This window comes from Anabrus simplex, chromosome 6 (assembly GCF_040414725.1).
Source record: "Anabrus simplex isolate iqAnaSimp1 chromosome 6, ASM4041472v1, whole genome shotgun sequence".
Classification (NCBI taxonomy): Eukaryota; Metazoa; Arthropoda; class Insecta; order Orthoptera; family Tettigoniidae; genus Anabrus; species Anabrus simplex.
The window spans coordinates 95688492-95706610 of record NC_090270.1 but is presented as its reverse complement, the minus strand read 5'-3'; the positions used below and the strand labels follow the sequence as shown (position 1 = coordinate 95706610).

Genomic DNA, 18119 nt, shown 5'->3' with positions numbered 1-18119 from the left:
ACCACTTCTAACAAAGAACAAGAAGAATGTCAAATCTCCACGGGAAAGGAATTGGACATCATAATATGGAATGTAGAAGGATTGAAAAATACAATCAATGGAGAACCAGAAGATATATGGGTAGGAAAAGAAATAATAATAGCCACAGAAACATTCCTGACAGAACCACTTGACATTCCAGGATACTATACGGCACATTCATACGCAAAGCTGCCCTCTAGCAGGCAAGACTCAGTAATAACAGAGAGCGACTAGAAGAATACGCGAGAGAAAGGAAAGCCTAAAAACTGCTCCTGAAGGACAAGAAGGCACAACGGGTAGAAAAGCGGGCACTACTGGAAGCTGAAGAAGCACGCAAGAGCCCTTACATAGCACTTAGAAAAACCAACAGAACCCCTGGAGAAGTTCCTATGGAGACCTGCGAAAGTCATTTCTCCCGGATATTAAACATGTCAAACTTGAACTTATCACATGATATCAGACCACCCTGTAATGAGGAAAATACCACCCCATTCACTAAAACAGAGGTGGAAGCTGTAATAAACTATACAAAAAGTAATAAGGCAGCTGGACCCGACGGAATCTACAATGAAATACTAAAAGACTCGGTGGAAATACTAATAGACGTATGGACTGATCTCTTTAATAAATATATGACACTTGCTGAAATACCAGATGACTGGGGAAAATCAATGATCAAGGTCCTATATAAAGGGAAAGGAGAAGAAAACGATCCAAATTCATAGAGAGGAATAGCCTTGGAAAGTAATATATTCAAAGTATACTCCAAATTACTCTCCAGAAGACTCACTGCATCGGTAGATTCACTAATTCCCGGCCAGAAGTTCGGATTCAAAGAAGGAATGTCGACATTACATGCCATGAACAACCTGCTACATGATATCCATGAAACACTAAGACACCCCAAAGCTAAACATCATGATATCTTCATTGACTATACCAAAGCCTTCGACTTACTAAGCACGACGAAGCTGATACAAAAGTTTGAGAGAAAACCATGTCATTACAGAAACGATTGGCCTACAACAAAATAGAAATCAAGGATGGAGTCTCAACATCAAGAGAAATGGTACAAACAAACGGACTACTACAGGGAGACCCGATGAGTCCTATCTTATTCAATATTGCCACAGCAGGCATCACGAAAATACTAGGGCAAACCACCTTGGTCTTACTGTACTTGTATGCAGATGACATGGTCATAAGCTCACCAAACAAGGTAGAGCTACAGGAAACGCTGAACAATGTACATACTTGGGCGAAGGAAAACGAACTCAAAATTAACCAGAACAAGACGGTATACATGGTATTTAGAAAAGGAGGAAAAGCTGCAGTCACAGATAGAATGACACTGGACTGGGAAGATATAGAGCTAGTAAACTCGTACAAATACCTTGGAATCACCCTACAGACAACATGCAACTCATTCAGGAAACACGTAAAAGAAAGAGCAACTGCTGCAATCAGGGGAATCTACAGCGTAAATAATATTACCTCCATATCACTACAAACAGACATAACCCTTTTCCACGCGAAAATAAGCCCAGTCCTAACATACGGTCTGGAAGTAATATGGGAAAAATTATCTCTGACAGACTTAAAGACCATAGAGAAAGTCCGATATTTAAAAAGAGCACTAGGAGTAGCGAAAACGGCTCCATCCAGACTTGTTTACGAACTAGCAAAAGAGACATTCTATATAGAGGACTTACGACTCCAGTTATTCCTGCCATACACTTATCGAGGTTAGAGAGAAAAAACGACGAGAAATACCCCTAAACTTCTATGCAACAGACGGTATGACAGACAGGAGATGGCTGAACGAAAACCAGAAACTAACGGACGTACTCTCCAGACTGGCAATTCATGGATTTCACCATAAAATTTGCCAGAACAAGAAATACCACGAACCATCCGAAAACTGTGTATAAGCACTGTGTAACCAGCTCTGTTACAGGTACCACTTAACCATGTGTAATAAGAGGCAAAAGTCTATTGTCGAGTACAGTAAGACATAACCGTGCACACTTAAAAGGAACCAGACAGTTAAATGAATGCAATAGGAAGAAAACAGGACGGATAAAACTGTTTAAATACTATATATTGAATATTATAATTAGATACTATTATACAGGATAAGCTCCCAAGGATATGTAATATATGTCATGTATGTTCCAATTTGGCTATTCGGCTGCAATAAATTATTTTTCTTATATTTAATAAGAAAGGAAACCTAGTTATCTTGATGGAGAAACGAATTTGGAAATACCAGTAAATGTATAAAGGATGCGACAGGCATATGATATAAATTAAGCACGGTATTTATCTATATTACTAGTAGTTTCCGCGGCTCTTCCCGCATTGGAGCTAGATTTGCACACTGTTTGCAACCATCGGTCCAAAAGAGAATGACTTTAAGAATTCTACTGGCTGCACGTGTACAAGTCATTCAAGAACTTTAGAGAGAGGGGGAAGAATAGAAATAGTTCGAACATCAGATGGCGCATTTGGTATAGTTTACTGTAATATTGGAGTTATTAGAGCATACTTTCATGCAGTTAGAAACCTCCCTGTGGCTAGACAGTAGTTTACAATTTGGGTAATGATTAGTAGGACAGCGCAAATAATGTTTTTATACAGCCTAGACAAACAGTTTAAACATCCTTGTATATTTGATGTTGATACTTACCAGAATGACAGCCAGACGAGGTCCTTCAAGGATCCAAAAATAGTAAGTAAGGTTGTAGCCCCACCAGCAACTGTGTATACAGAAATAAATAAAAATTATATTATAATTTGTCTTTTTAAAATGACACGTGAGAGAATCACTTTCCAACAAGATGTGGGAACATACTATACATATATAAGAAAGAACGAATTCCTGGAATATAGTTAAAATACAATAGTTAAAATGATTGTTTTCTTTCATATAGTTTACTGGATGTTTCACCATTGATGAGATAATCTTCGATTCCTTTTTATTTTGCTAATGGTTTAAAAGTGTTTAGTTTAACGGGACTGTTGAAATCGTGATCAGAACCACGGGATTCCAGTTTTAGTGGAATCCGAACCCTAGAGGGGTGACATTTCACTTATTGTTATTGCAATCGCCTTTGTGAGAAGCTGGCAACAAACGTCACTTGAAAATCACGGTCCCTGCTAATGATTTAACGTCGCACGAACAGGTACGGGTATTTGGTGACACTGGGATTATGACTTACCGTGGCTTCAATAAAGGTTCAAACCCGACATTTTCTTGCTGTGAAAATGGAAAGCTATGGGAAACAATGTTCAGGACTCTCGGTAATGGGTCTCGAATGCTCTATTTTCAGATTGTAAGCTCACAGCTATGTCGTTCTTACAATCACCACTGTAATTAATGTCAGTTTTGGTGATCGAGGACCGTTTATTTTAAACTTGACAGGCCTTTAGTTGTTTTCACTAGTCTGCTTCGAACTCGCTATCAGTCATCATCATACAAATGAGAAATTCTCTACTGATATTGAATATACAAAATTCCAGATTTTGGTATAGTATAAAGTACTGTAAAGTTAAATTTGATGTATAAGATAAGTCCCGCGAATTAGGAAATAGTACGCGCACTTAGAAATATAAATACATTTATTTAAAGTTAATTACAATTAGGATCAGAGGTTCCTTTGGCTGTAACTAACTGCCACTTTAACTTAAATGTACCAATTAATATACAAAATCTAATAAAAATAATACATAAAAAACGTAAGATATATTTACCTACTTTTGATAAAAAATAAGACTAAAAACTAAACATCAAGGAGATTACAGTATTACTTTTACCATTTCATAAACGTAGACTGTACTAACAAGGAAGAGAAGCCGTAAGAGAAACCTAAGAACTTCAATGCCGAGGATGAATTAAGAATAAAACTGAGCATCTAAAATGTAACTAGGAGACTATATTTCGTACCATTTAATTAATTTGGTGAAAATTCACTTACATGGCTTTGTACGTTGAAAGGTAGCAGTATTTAAAACATTTTTTCTGAGTTCCGACACTACTTTGCTGTATTTCATATAGTTTAAGGCCATTGCATAATAGAGAGGCAGTGACAATGAACAACTTACTGCACTTTACCGTACGATGCTGTGGAACCTGAAGAGTGTTAGCTGTAAACCTATTGTCCCGATCATGCAATTGACTCATCTGAACAAAGGACTTGGTCAAATATGAGGGAGCATTAGATTTTTAAATTTCTCAGCAGTGAGCAAGCAGCTGAGTATGATCGTCTATCCCTGAGTTTCAACCACTCTGCGGCTTTGTAGTAAGATGTTACGTGACAGTCTTTACGAATATTGAATACGAAACACACACAGGCATTCTGAACTCACTGGAATTCTGTATTATATTTCTCTGAGATATCGCTGTAAATTACAGCACCTCAATCTAAAATAGGAAATACCATAGTTTGGATCAACATCTTTCTCACCGAAGAAAGGAAGATACGGAAAGTTTCGTAGAAACTGATGCAATATACCAGACACTTTCCTGACCAAATGCTTGGCATGGACGATCCAGGAGAGAGTGCTGTCCATTAGAATACCTAAATTTTTAACACGTTCCTGATACTTGACTACAGAACCGTTTACAATTACTGGAGGAATGCCCGTGTTGAAAAGATTTGATGAATTTCTTCGATATCCTAGAAATAGTAAATTCTGACTTGTGAATACTGATGTAGTCTTTCTATATCTGAATTAATTTTACTAATACTTTCTTCAACATGATTCACAGGAAAGTGGTAATAGATCTATAAGTCATCGGCATACACATGATGTCTCGTGTGGTGTAAGACTCCAGGCAGATCGTTTATATACAGTGAAAACTAAAGGGGACCCAACACGGAAACGCGAGGGACGCCAGAATGTACACTATGCCATTTAGAGAAATTTTGTTTGTCAAATACTACACGCAGAGATCTCCCTTTCAAGAACGCTTCAAACCAAGAAAGAGCTGATAGAGATACGCCTCATTGTATGTAATTTAGTCAGAAGGAGGTCATGATGAACTCTGTCAAATTCCTTGCTTAAATCGAATAGTACCAGAAGTGTTAGTTCCTTTCTGTCCACTGCAAACTTGATATGATCGGTGACTTTGAGAAGTGCCGTCGTAGTGCTATGGCCTGTTCGAAAACCAGACTGAAACGTGTTAAGAATATAATGAGTATTTAAATACGAAGTTATTTGTTGGTAAACAATCCTTTCTAATCCCTTGCCTGCCTGACATTTACAAAATTTACTTATGTAAGTGAACGCTCATGATTTGGCATAATTAGCTAGAACTTATTTCTTTTAGTTTGGACATTTTCTTCCAATCCGTTCTACAACCACGAACACGCGGTATCTCATCCAAGTACCTCCACACTTACTGTTGCTTAAGTCTGAAGGTCTTGTGAGATCCACTCTTTTAATATGACGTCGGATTTGGTTTAGTATTATCACGGTAAAAATGGGTACAGTACACATTTATAACCTTACAATTGAATTTGTATGATTTATCATGTAATAATAATCAGGCTTTTTGGATGAACCCTGTTGGTAGGGGTGGTAGAATAACACCCACGGTATCCACTGCCAGTCGTAAGAGGCGACTAAAAGGGGCTCCAGGGCTCTCAAGTTGGAAGCGGGCTTGGCGACCACGGGGCACTTACGTGAGTCCTGACATTGCTTCCACTTACTTGTACCAGTCTCCTCACTTTCATCTATCCTATCCGACCCTCCTTAGTCAACTCTTGTTTCTTTCTGACCCCGACGGTATTAGGGCATTCGAGGGCTAGGGAGTCTTTCATTTTCATGCCTTTCGTGGCCCTTGTCTTCCTTTGTCCAATAACTTCATTTTGAAGTGTCAGATCTCTTCCGTTTTTCTTTCTGATTAGTGTTACATAGAGGATGGTTGCCTAGTTGCACTTTTTCTTAAATCAGTAATCACCACCACTTACTTCTTCCTTACAGAATACCGTTGTTCGCAACTGCGAGCTCACTGAGTTAGCTTTGCTGCATTTTGATTCAGTTTCATTTGAGAAGCTTATTTCAAAATAAGTACGACATCCAAAATAAAGTTTTACAGGAGGGCAGAAAAATCCTGAGAGTGTAAAAGTTTAAAAGTTTAGAACTTTTATCATGCCATGCTCCTATAGAATATGCATTATTTTATAAAGTATCCCTGTTAAAATTTCTACAGTTTAAGAATGCTAGATTTGGTACTTTTTGGAACTGAAATCTAAATACTTCCATCTGAAAGGCATAAATTTCACTGCAGTCATAAACAAACTTTTAAATATACAATGATTATAATTAAAATAATAATATTATTGTTTTTACGACTCACTAACTACTTGTTGACGGTTTTCGGAGACGGCAAGATGCCGAAATTTTGTCCTACAGGAGTTATTTGACTTATCAGTAAATCTACTGACATGAGGCTGACACATTTCAGCACTTTCAAATAACACCGGACTGAGCCAAGATCGAGCCTGCCAAGCTGGAGCAAGAAGGCCAGCACCTCAACCGTCTGAGCCACTTAGCCCGGCATATAATTATATTAGCCGGCCCCGCGGTGTAGGGGAAGCTTGCCTGCCTCTTACTCGGAGACCCCGGGTTCGATTCCCGGCTAGGTCAGGGATTTTTAGCAAGATCTGAGGGCTGGTTCGAAGTCCACTCAGCCTACGTGATTACATTTGAGGAACTATCTGACTGTAATTTGGCATCCCCGGTCTAGAAGTCCAAGAATAACGACCGAGAAGATTCGTCATGCTGACCTCATGACACCTCGTAATGTGCAGGCCTTCGGACTGAGCAGCGGTCGTTTGGTAGGCCATGGCCCTTCGGGACTGTTGCGTCGTGGGGTTTAGTTTGATTTGAATTTTATAAATAAATTCCAATGAAGACACAGGTCAATGAAATCATATTGAATGAAATCATCGAACACACAATGTAAACTGTCGGGCTGAGTGGCTCAGACGGTTGAGACTCTGGTCTTCTGAGCCCAATTTGTTGGCTCGATCTTGGCTCAGTCCGGTGGTATGTTGATCTTGGCTCAGTCCGGTGGTATGTTAAGGTGCTCAAATACATCAGCCTCGTGTCGGCTGACTTACTGGGAGTAAAGTTTAGCACCTCGACGTCTCCGAAAACCGTAAAAGTAGTTAGTGGGACGTGAAAACTGTAACTTATTATTAATAATGTAAATTAAATAAAGTGTTCTGTTTCTGCTGATAGCGTGCCCCAGAAATGGCTCCTCAATTGCTGCATGGATGCGCCATGTTTTGGTCGATTCATCTTGTGGAATTCGATATGTTTTGGCACAAGTATGATTTTCAAGGCCCTGTTTGACATGGATTGGAGCCGTTTTGGCAATTTATTTTTCGTTCATATTATGGAGCTTAGAAGCCTCCGTGGCTCAGGCGGCAGCGCGTCGGTCTCTCACCGCTGGGTTCCGTGATTCAAATCCCGGTCACTTCATGTGAGATTTATGCTGGACAAAGCGGAGGCGGGACAGGTTTTTCTCCGGGCACTCCGGTCTTCCCTGTCATCTTTCATTCCAGAAACACTCTCCATTATCATTTCATTTCATTTGTCAGTCATTAGTCATTGCCCCAGATGAGTGCGACAGGCCTCGGCAGCCGGCACAATTCCTATCCTCGCCGCAAGATCGGGGCTTCATTCATTCCATTCCTGACCCGGTCACTGAGTGGAAAATAGGTTGTAGGTTTTCATTATGGAGCTTCCTACCAAGGAATGTTTTCCATCATCACCTCAATTTGGAATTTTTCTGATTTGGAAAGTTTTGGAAATAAGCTTTTCATTTGGGAATGGAAGTACAGTGGATAGTGGAAATTTCTAGGCGGAGGGGGGGGGGGAGAGGAGGGGGTGCAGGGTCACTAGTCTTGGCACTGAGCACATCATTCTTCTGCAAGTAATACGACGAAAGTTCTGTATGATTTCGAATGACGTAAATTATTTTACGGTGCATTTTTTACTTAAGGAAATAAATTGCAAATGCTTCGTTACTATCGTCTACAGATCTTGTTAGAATTCCGATCGCGAAACTTAACAAGCACTGGCAATCTTGGTGTTAGAGGTGTGCGTGTTACACGGACCATCGACGCTTCTGAACTAATTGGCAAAATTAATCACCTGCGAAACGTCAGGTAGGGGATACTCTATTGTTTCATTCCATCATGCTTCACTCTCCCTTTTAGCATCGTCAGCATCACCATCCTCTTTTGACTGCCTCCTCTTCTACTGGTACAGTTCTATGCATGGTTACAATAACTTTTTTCACGAATGTCCTTTTCTGTATTTCCTCTATGTGTAAGGAATAACATTTTCTTTCCTAGTATGAAGACATTCATTTCTTACGCTATATTATTAGTAGAAGCGTGATTTTTTCGCATTAATTTATGTACGATTTCGCGAAAAGGAAACAATTTTTCGCGTCATTTCGCTAAATAGGTCTTGAACATTCGCTTGAATTTCGCTGTAATCATTTTCTAAAATTGTTCATATAAAGTCGCATTCTTTGAATGGTAATTCTTCTAATTCATTTGTGAATTATTTATGTGAAATATAATATTGATAATCATCCATTATTCCTTATGTATTCTTTATTAGGACTATAATATAGCTCTAATCAAGATTATATAACAAGTTACCCGTTCACCCTACATGGCCGTAGCTTTAACCCTACATCGCCACACCATTAAGGTATTTGCTAGAATATTAAAACTTACAGGTATCTCTATCGAACTGAGAAATCCTTATTCTGCCTTACATTTCTGTTCACACACGTGATAATGGAGTAAAATTTCAAGCTCGTTATTTTCCATGAATTTCGCTGCAGATTCGCTCTTATCCCAAAATAATTACATTTCACTTTCAAATGGCCTTAACGCTTTACTTTGCTGTAATTCCCGAAAAATGAAATCAGAATTTCTCAACCAAAATCGCTTCAAAATATTTTTGTCGTATCTATCGTTAATGCGAAAAAAAAAAAATTCATGCCTCTAATTAGTAGCAGTTATGATAAATGTCTAGTTTAGCAGCCGAGTACTATAAAGTACATTTCATTACTTACAACTGAGCAAGTGGCTGTGCTGTTTGGATCACGCAGCTATCAGCTTGTATTTGAGAGAGAGAGCGGTTTCGAACCCCATTGCTGGCAGCATCGAAGAATGCTTTCCTTGACTTCCCAATTTCACAACAGGAAAATGCCGGGGATGTACCTTAATTAAGACCAGGGGACGGTCGCTTGCTTCCCACTCCTAGCCATTTCCTCTCCCATCGTCGCCGTAAGACCTATCTGTGTCGGTGCGGCGTAAAGAAAATTGTAAACAAACAAAAAACAAAAGTCTTTAAATATACTTATCGTGTGAGGAGCAGAGTTCCTAGTATTTAATACACATATGACAAAATATGGAAATTTGAATATCTTGGATCCATGGGACATAGACATAAAGGTTCGATTGCCGCCTGCTATGAAATCTATGATGAGTGCCAATAAGTGTACAAGTAAGAAAAAAATTACAGGAGTGAAGAACTATTTAGCAGAGGAGAGCGTGCATTTAATTGTATCAAAGATCAGTTGTAAACACTGGGTGATCAGGAAACGCTAAAGAGTACAGCTCAGGCCGCGCATAATTTGAATATTTCACATTGCACTGTTATACATACAGGATGTTTCCGTGTTGATGATACAACCTTTTAGGGATGCTGGGGAAGGGCACATGTATCAATTTGGTCCTGAACTTGTGAGCGTGGGTTGGTGACCACGGGGTCCCTAACCGAGTCTGGCATTGTTTCCACTTACTTGTGCCAGACTCCTCACTTTAGTCTATCCTATCGGATCTCCCTTGGTCAACTCTAATTCCTTCTCGACTGCTACGGTATTAGAGCACTCAAGCCCTAAGGTGTCTTTCATTTTCACGCCCTTCATGGCCCTTGTCTTTCTTTGGACGATACTTTCATTTTTATAGTATCGGATCCCTTCCTATTTTTCCCTCTGGTTAGTGTTAACGGAGGTTGTTTGCCCAGTTGTACTTCATTTTAAAACAATAATCACCACCACCACCACATCTCCTTACGAAACCAGGAGGAAAGCAGAGGCGGATTGGATCGAAGTTAATATGGAATGACGGAATAGAAGAGGATGCAAGGAGCGTTGAATCAGGATGTGGAGAATATTGAAATGGTCAGAGGTGGATAGCGGAAACAATTTAGAAGAATAAGAAGAAGAAAGAGAAGAAGAATCAACCATTGCTACATCAGAATTTCGGTAGCGAAGGTTGTTTATACCCTTGCTCTTTGTGCAGGACTGTGAGTGAATGGTAGAGGCACGTTACTTCAGTCAAGTGGCTGCCGCTGGCCTTGTGAGAGCAGTAGACGAAACCACCAACTTTTGGTTGCACGGGAAATCAATCAATCTCTCCTTCCTTCCTTCCTTCCTTCCTTCCTTCCTTCCTTCCTTCCTTCAGAGCTAGATAAGACTGAAGACTAATGAAATTCATGTCACTTCACAATTGCCGAGTGTGAAACTAGCATTCCCCCTGTGGATGGGGGCGGTAGAATAACACCCATGCTATCCCCTGCCTGTCGTAAGAGGCGATTAAAAGGGGCTTCAGGGGCTCTGAATTTGGGAGCGTGGGTTGGAGACCACAGGGCCCTTAGGCCGATTCCTCGCATTGCTTCCACTTACTTGTGCAAGGCTCCTCAGTTTCAACTATCCTATTCGACCTCCCGTGGTCAACTCTTGTTCTTTTCCGACTTCGACGGTATTAGGGCATTGGAGGCCGCCTAGGGAGTCTTTCATTTTCACGCTCTTCGTGGCCCTTACATTTCTTTGGCCAATACCTTCATTTTTCGAAGTGTCGACTCCCTTCTATTTTTCTCCCTGATTAGTGTTATATTGAGGATATACTTCCTCTCGAAACAATAATCGTCACCACCACCACTCACAGTAGCTGAAGTAAAGTAGCCATAAATCCCTTCAGATTTCTTCTCTACTGACAGCGCTTCAATGTTGGAAATGCTGATTTTCATATCAGTTTCGCTACACCGCTTGTTCTCAGACGTATAAATTTGCAACAGATTTAGGTTTGGTGGTATTCTTACGTACACCCGACTTTTACAAGTATAACATAAATAATGATCTTTTACGATGAGCTCCTTTAAGAAACACACTGTAGTGTCATTGCGGTAGCTCCTGTTTTAGCGCGGACTAAGGGTAAAGCGATGTAATTACAACGGTGTCACTGCTAACGTAATAAAGGGAAATTATCTGGCAAGCCTTTGAAATAAAATGCTCCTTGTAAAACTGACAAGTAGCTTCTGCTCTTCAACCTTAATCCAACTTAGCCTCTTGAATACATTGCGACAGGCCGTTCTCTCTTAGCGAGTTAATTTGAAGACATGCCAGCTGATAACATTTATAACAGGGGTTTCCAATTTGTAAGGGCTCGAGGGCCATATTGGAAACCTTAGTCATGTTTGCGGGCCGCACTTGAATAATAGACCAATTTTCGTCAAGTTCTGCATATAGTAGGTCTACAGAAGTACCATTGTGAAAAAATAATATGCATAATTCAATTGAAATAAAAGTTTGATAATTTTAATTACTTAGGTAATACATTATTTTACAAATGCATAAAAGAGTGAAATTTGGAGCCGGGCTCAGTGGCTCAGATGGTTGAGGCGCTGGCTTTCTGAAGTTGGTAGGTTCGATGTTAGATCATTCGGAAGTTGCTCAAATACGTCAGCTTCGTGTCGATTGATTTACAGGTACGTAAAAGAACTCCTGCGCGACAAAATTCCGGCACCTCGGCGTCTCCGAAAAACATCAAAAGTAGTTAGTGGGACGTAAAAATCAATAATTATTATGTGAAATTTGGATTTAATTTTTTTAAATTAAAAATAACCCAACTGAATTTAAAAAAGAGGAAATGATATTAAAGAATGAACTAGTTCGGACTTGGGTCTATAAAGAAAATAAAAATTAATACATTTCTGAACGACTTATAAAATATTATTTTGTGACCATCCTTCACATTATTTATTAAAATGCTCTCGCGGGCCGCATTATATAGCTTCGTGGGCCACATGTGGCTCGCGGGCCGCCATTTGGAAACTCCTGATTTATAAAGACTTAAACCATTGCCTTGCATCTTAGGATTTGATAGCGATTGTTCATCAAATTAGAATAAAATATACGTACGACACACACATGAAGACGAAAAGCTTATTATACCACAAAATAATATTTTCTCGTGGCTTATCCGAAATTGAATATACAGACCGCTTTGGTGGTCTGGAGGTTAGCAATGTAAGTTACCACCCGTATTCCCCCATGGAGTATGGCTGAGTAGCTCAGGCGGTCGAACTCTGACCTTCCGAGCCCAGGTTGGTGGATTCGATCCAGGCTGAGCACAGTGGATACCTATGTCAGCTTCCCGCAAGTCCAAATTCGGCATCTCGGCGTGTCCAAACATCATAACTAAGTATCTAAAAATAAAGTTCCCAGCAGGAAACCATTATTTAATTTCACCGATTACGAATATTACCGGGTGGGCAAAATAAAAGTGACCCGGAAAATATTTATAAGAATGACGCAGAATTGACAGTTGTTAATGAAAAGGAGAATTGAAAATCACAGGAAATGCTGGAAACCGTGTTTTCGATGCACCAATCGATTGATGTCACAAGTCTGGGCGTTCGCATCTCCCGCGTGCTCTGTCCCGAGTACGTCGAAATTTTGCGTGTTGAGTTCTGGCGGAGGTTTCTGAGTTAAGTGGAGTCAGGACTTATGGATCTTCAGCTTTTCATTTCTTCAGATGAGGCCTGGTTCAGCCTGTCAGGGTACGTGAACTCACAGAACACGCGCCATTATGTATCAGAAAATTCCCGTCAGTATATAGAAAAGTCGTTGCATAATCTCGAGATTATGGCGTGTGGTACGCAATGTCTGGTGTCCGCATCGTAACAAGCTTCTTTCACTAAACTGTTAATGGTAACCCGTATGTCTAGACACTGTTTAATCCATATGTGGGTCAACTCACCGATCATTAACAACTGTATGGATATTCTCGGCAAGATGGAGCAATAGCAAACACCACGTTGACAACCTTTCCACGAGTACATTCGGTGAGGAGAGGACAGTCAGCAGAGGCAGTGCAATCAACTGGCCACCTCGATCGCCTGATCTCTCTCCCCGTGATTTTTACCTGTTGGACAAATTGAAAGGTCAGGTGTACTCCAATAATCCTCACACACTGGAAGAGCTACAGCAGACAATTGGAAACGCTATCTTCAGGCAGAGCAAAGCTGCTACGCGTGTCTCACAGCTTGATAAATCGAGTACAGCGCTCCATCTACGTTAACGGTGGCCAATTCCAGCATCTTCTGTGATGTTCATTAGAAGGGTCAATCCCACGACAGTCCTATTGTAAATATTTTTCGGGTCAGTTTTATTTTGCCCACATTGTGTATGAGTATATTAGTTTTTCTGACTTTCAAATCGAAAAATTACCAGTGTTTGGCCCCACTGGGGGAGCGAGCTTATCAAATGGATTGCCACACCTCGAATATTCATATTTAAAAGTATGGAACGGGATCACGGCCGCAAGTTTTGACGTAGAATACGTACACTTGATAAAGTCGAAATAAATTATCTTCAGCAAGGGTTTGAAGTTTTGTTGTTGACATTATTTTATTTCATAATTCTAAACAAATCTGCACATTTTTCAAACAAAGTCGATGTACAATGTATCTGTGGTATGAGAAGTAACACGTATATGGGAAGAGTTCGACGAATATTACCGGGTGGAGGTTAAGTCTATACATTATCTGTAACATGAAGAGTCTAGGAGCTTCGCCGGGCGCATTGGAGCCTCTTCATCATCACTAGGGTGATTACTATCCATATTCATGAGTTACAAACCATTTTCCGCCACTGGGACAGTAATAATGCTCGGTTGGGGCATCTCACTTCACGACGCACGGTCGCCTTATCTTTGAGACGCTTCCTATAAGCCTTTTGACACTTGGCGTGGGTGATTTTGGATATTTTGAAATTATTATATGCCACTCTTATCCTCTCTAAATAATTTTTGATAATGAAGATTCCTTTCCCGGACGTGATACTAGGTGGCGTACGTATCCGTTCCTCATTTATATATCGAATAAGGACTTAGTAGTAGTGTGAGCTACAGAGCTAAAATGAGTGAACACGCAGAACGCTCCGATGACACATTGGCCAATTCACAATTATTCTTTTACCACTTAGTTGACAGGCTGCATCCTTGGACTAACATAGAAAATTTGGACGTTTCGGCCCACTGCTCCCCAACTGATCCACTCTAGATACGCTGTGCGTCCGTGTCGGGCGCAGTGGGAACTTCAGCGTATGCAAACGAGTCGAGAAGGCTCGGGTTGACCTCAGCAGACCACAAGGAGGGAGGGTGGTTTCATCGCGTTACAGGCTGTAATCACACCATGAGCATCGCTACGCACCATTTAGAGACATATCACAGCAGCTGGGAATACGTCTGTGTTCGCCAGTACCGCATCCAGGTGGCTAACAGGGCAGGATCTGTCGTCACGGCGTTCCTTACGACGTCTACCATTACAAGCTGAGCGTCGCCGAGCTTGTTTGAACTACTGCCAGGAACGGGCATCATGGCACCTTGCTTGCTCAGCGACGAAACAGGGTTCTGTTTGGATACAGATGACTACCGAATTCAAGCCTGAGGACTTCCTAGCCAGCGCAAGGATCGCGCCTTACTGTACAGCAGCATATTGACCCATTGAGAGGTCTCATAGTGTGGGTGGCATTTCCTACGATTCTCGCTCCCTACTGGTGGAACGCTGACGATGCAGCGATACGTTCAGAAAATTATACGGCTGAGTGCGCTTCCCTTCCTGGTGCAGCTTGACAATCTCATTTTACAGCAGGGTAATACCCGGCCTTACACATGACGGGTATCCGGACCTCTCGCCCACGCATCGAGAACGTGTGGGACCAGATTGTATGGCAACTACGACAGATTTGGAGAGTCAGTCGTGCCAGTTGTGGCAGGACCTGATCAACGACGTTCGTATGCATCCATGCTCGACTATATCACCGTCTGTCGCCATGCTATGGGTGGCAAAACACCGTACTAAATACATCCTGCAAGTATTTGTTACTCTGCAATAAATACTTGGTTGTAGTACAATATTTTGATTTTAAAACTACCATGTCCTGTGCCTGTACCCATTTATATACTCCTCCTTCATAGTGCGCAATTCGGTTTGCGAATGAGTGTAAATTGCATGTAAAATACGGAAAATTTATACATAATAAAAAACGGGTATTAGTGCTTTTTTTTTTATTAAATTCGAATTTTCTACATGTTTCCGAACTGTTTGATTGGTAACGGCAAATGTTGTAGTTCGTTGGTCTGTATGACTGCTGGTATATGGTAAAAAGTCAGGGCAGCTATTAAAGGCGGAAAAACAAAAATATCTCTATCTTGGGGGCTTTCTTTTTTTGTTAATTGAGGAGTGTCTATTCAGAAGGTGCTATTTCCATTTTTTTGTTTAGTATTTCGCACACATACATTGCTGTACTTGAATATGATCGAATATCATGAGCGATCCAGACCAGAAATATGTAATTCCTTAAAAGTAGAACCATACCCATCATGGGTACGTTCCATGTTCTCTTTATTATACGTTTCCTTACGTTTTTCCACAACTTCCTTAGAGTGGAAATAGCACCTTTTGAATAGAAATTCCTCAATTTAAAAATTCGTACGAGCATGTAAGAGATTTGAACCATGGTCTTCTTGGTGTTAAGCCAATACCGATGTCACTCACCTATCATGCCACATCACTTTTCATCCCTTGCATCTTATCAGTTCTAGAATACTATATTCATATCTGGTCCACTACTACTTCCTCCAACTTAGCACAACCTGATCGTGTCCAATAAAGATAGTCAGAACTCTTGTACTGCAGTGCCATCATATGAGCAGCTCAACTTTTATTGACGAAACTAGGCACACAATCAGTGAAGTAGCCGACTCGATAGTACTGTACTGTGCAAGGTTGATAACGGCTTCTTTAGACCATCTACTAAAGAAATACTACTACTACTACTACTACTACTACTACTACTACTATAAAATCAACAATTGCATGCAAGCAACAAACAGTTTTAATTTTAGCCTGATATTCTCATGAGCTTCATAATAAGCCGAAAGTTTTATGGTTATGGTCACCCAGTAATGAGAAAATCTTGTTTCACAAAATTTACAGCAACATTTTTCACAAATATCAGATGAAATAAAAACTTGGTGTACAGATCAACAATAAGTTTATTTCTTTATCTGTTTACCCTCCAGGGTTGGATATTTCCTCGGACTCAGCGAGGGATCCCACCTCTACCGCCTCAGGGGCAGTGTCCTGGAGCTTCAGACTTTAGACTGGGGATACAACTGGGGAGGATGACCAGTACCTCGCCCAGATGACCTCACCTGCTATGCCGAACAGGGGCCCTGCGGGGGGATGGGAAGATTGGAAGGGATAGACAAGGAAGAGGGAAGGAAGCGGCCGTGGCCTTTAGTTAGGTACCATCCCGGTATTTGCCTGGAGGGGAAGTGGGAAACCACGGAAAACCACTTCCAGGATGGCTGAGGTGGGAATCGAACCCACCTCTACTCAGTTGACCTCCCGAGGCTGAGTGTACCCTGTTTCAGCCCCCGTACTACTTTTCAAATTTCGATGCAGAGCCGGGAATCGAACCCGGGCCTCCGGGGGTGGCAGCTAATCACACTAACCACTACACCACAGAGGCGGACATAAGTTACTTTAAGAATTATTAAAGTTTGGTAACGATCAGATCAATACTTATAAGTTATGAATTTTTAAAATGAGTACTCCATTGGAAATGGAGAAAAAAAATACCGGCACTTTTTTGTTCAACCTGAGTTAAAATTTTACCCGGGTACGATAAAAATTTGTACTTCACATAATTAAACGCGAAATAAAATAAGCTAAATTTTGGTGTGGCTTGTTTCTGTGTGGGGACAAAGGATAAACTTTTCATTATTGTATAAACTCGGGTGTCTATATTTGTTTCCACGACAGTAGTGTACTTCTTTTCTCTATAGCTTCCACCTTGATCTATTGGGATGCAATCTTCTTTCAACGTTCCAGCTTATCCCTCATCCTTCATTCAAAAACCCCACATTGCCACTTTCTTTAGCGTGGTTCCTTTGAAGATGCATTTTGAGTTTTGATATTTCCCCCATAAATAAATAAATAAATAAATAAATAAATAAATAAATAAATAAATAAATAAATAAATAAATAAATAAATAAACCTGAGGCTTTATATTCAGGGGAAACTCTAACGCTTCATAGAAAGGGCAAGCTGGAAAATATCCTAAAAGAAGAGCGAAAAATCATGAGGAAAATTTTAGGACCAAGACACACGGGAGAAGGGTACCGCCTCCAAACCCGGAAATCCACAGAAAAATTATCTAATATTGTGGCAGACCTCAGGAAAAGAAGGCTGAAATGTTATGGACATGTTAAGAGGCTTCCAGAAAATAGACTAACCCACCAAGTTCTTGAAAGAGTTGATAAACTGAAGAATTTCCCTTGGATACAACAAACAAAAGTAGAAATGAAGAACGCACAAATTCAACGTGAAGACATTTTGAATCGAAATATATATAGAAAGAAAATTGACAAGTGGGAAGTTACTCCAGAGAATGAAGTACCAAAAAGAGCAGGTACCAAGCGGACGGAAGAACGGAAAAGGATCTTTAGTCAACAGATGAAAGCATCCTGGATCCTCCGCAAACGAAATCATAAATAAAGCTTCGTGTGTTCCAAAAGGGACCATTCTTGTATAATAATAATAATAATAATAATAATAATAATAATAATAATAATAATAATAATAATAATAATAATAATAATAATAATAATAATAATAATAATATTAATAATAATAATAATAATAATAAAATAAATAAATAAATAAATAAATAAATAAATAAATGCATAAATAAATAAATAAATAA

At 40.1% G+C, this 18119-nt stretch overlaps 1 protein-coding gene across 1 annotated transcript in view; it reads right to left on the bottom strand.

Moving 5' to 3' along the window:
* Positions 1-18119, bottom strand: part of Pdfr (Pigment-dispersing factor receptor) — a 373916-nt gene that overhangs the window by 21558 nt on the left and 334239 nt on the right. Inside the window, exon 9 of the mRNA XM_068228235.1 lies at positions 2711-2780. Within this exon, the coding sequence (XP_068084336.1) occupies positions 2711-2780 (70 nt within the window). The remainder of the gene's footprint in view (positions 1-2710; positions 2781-18119) is intronic.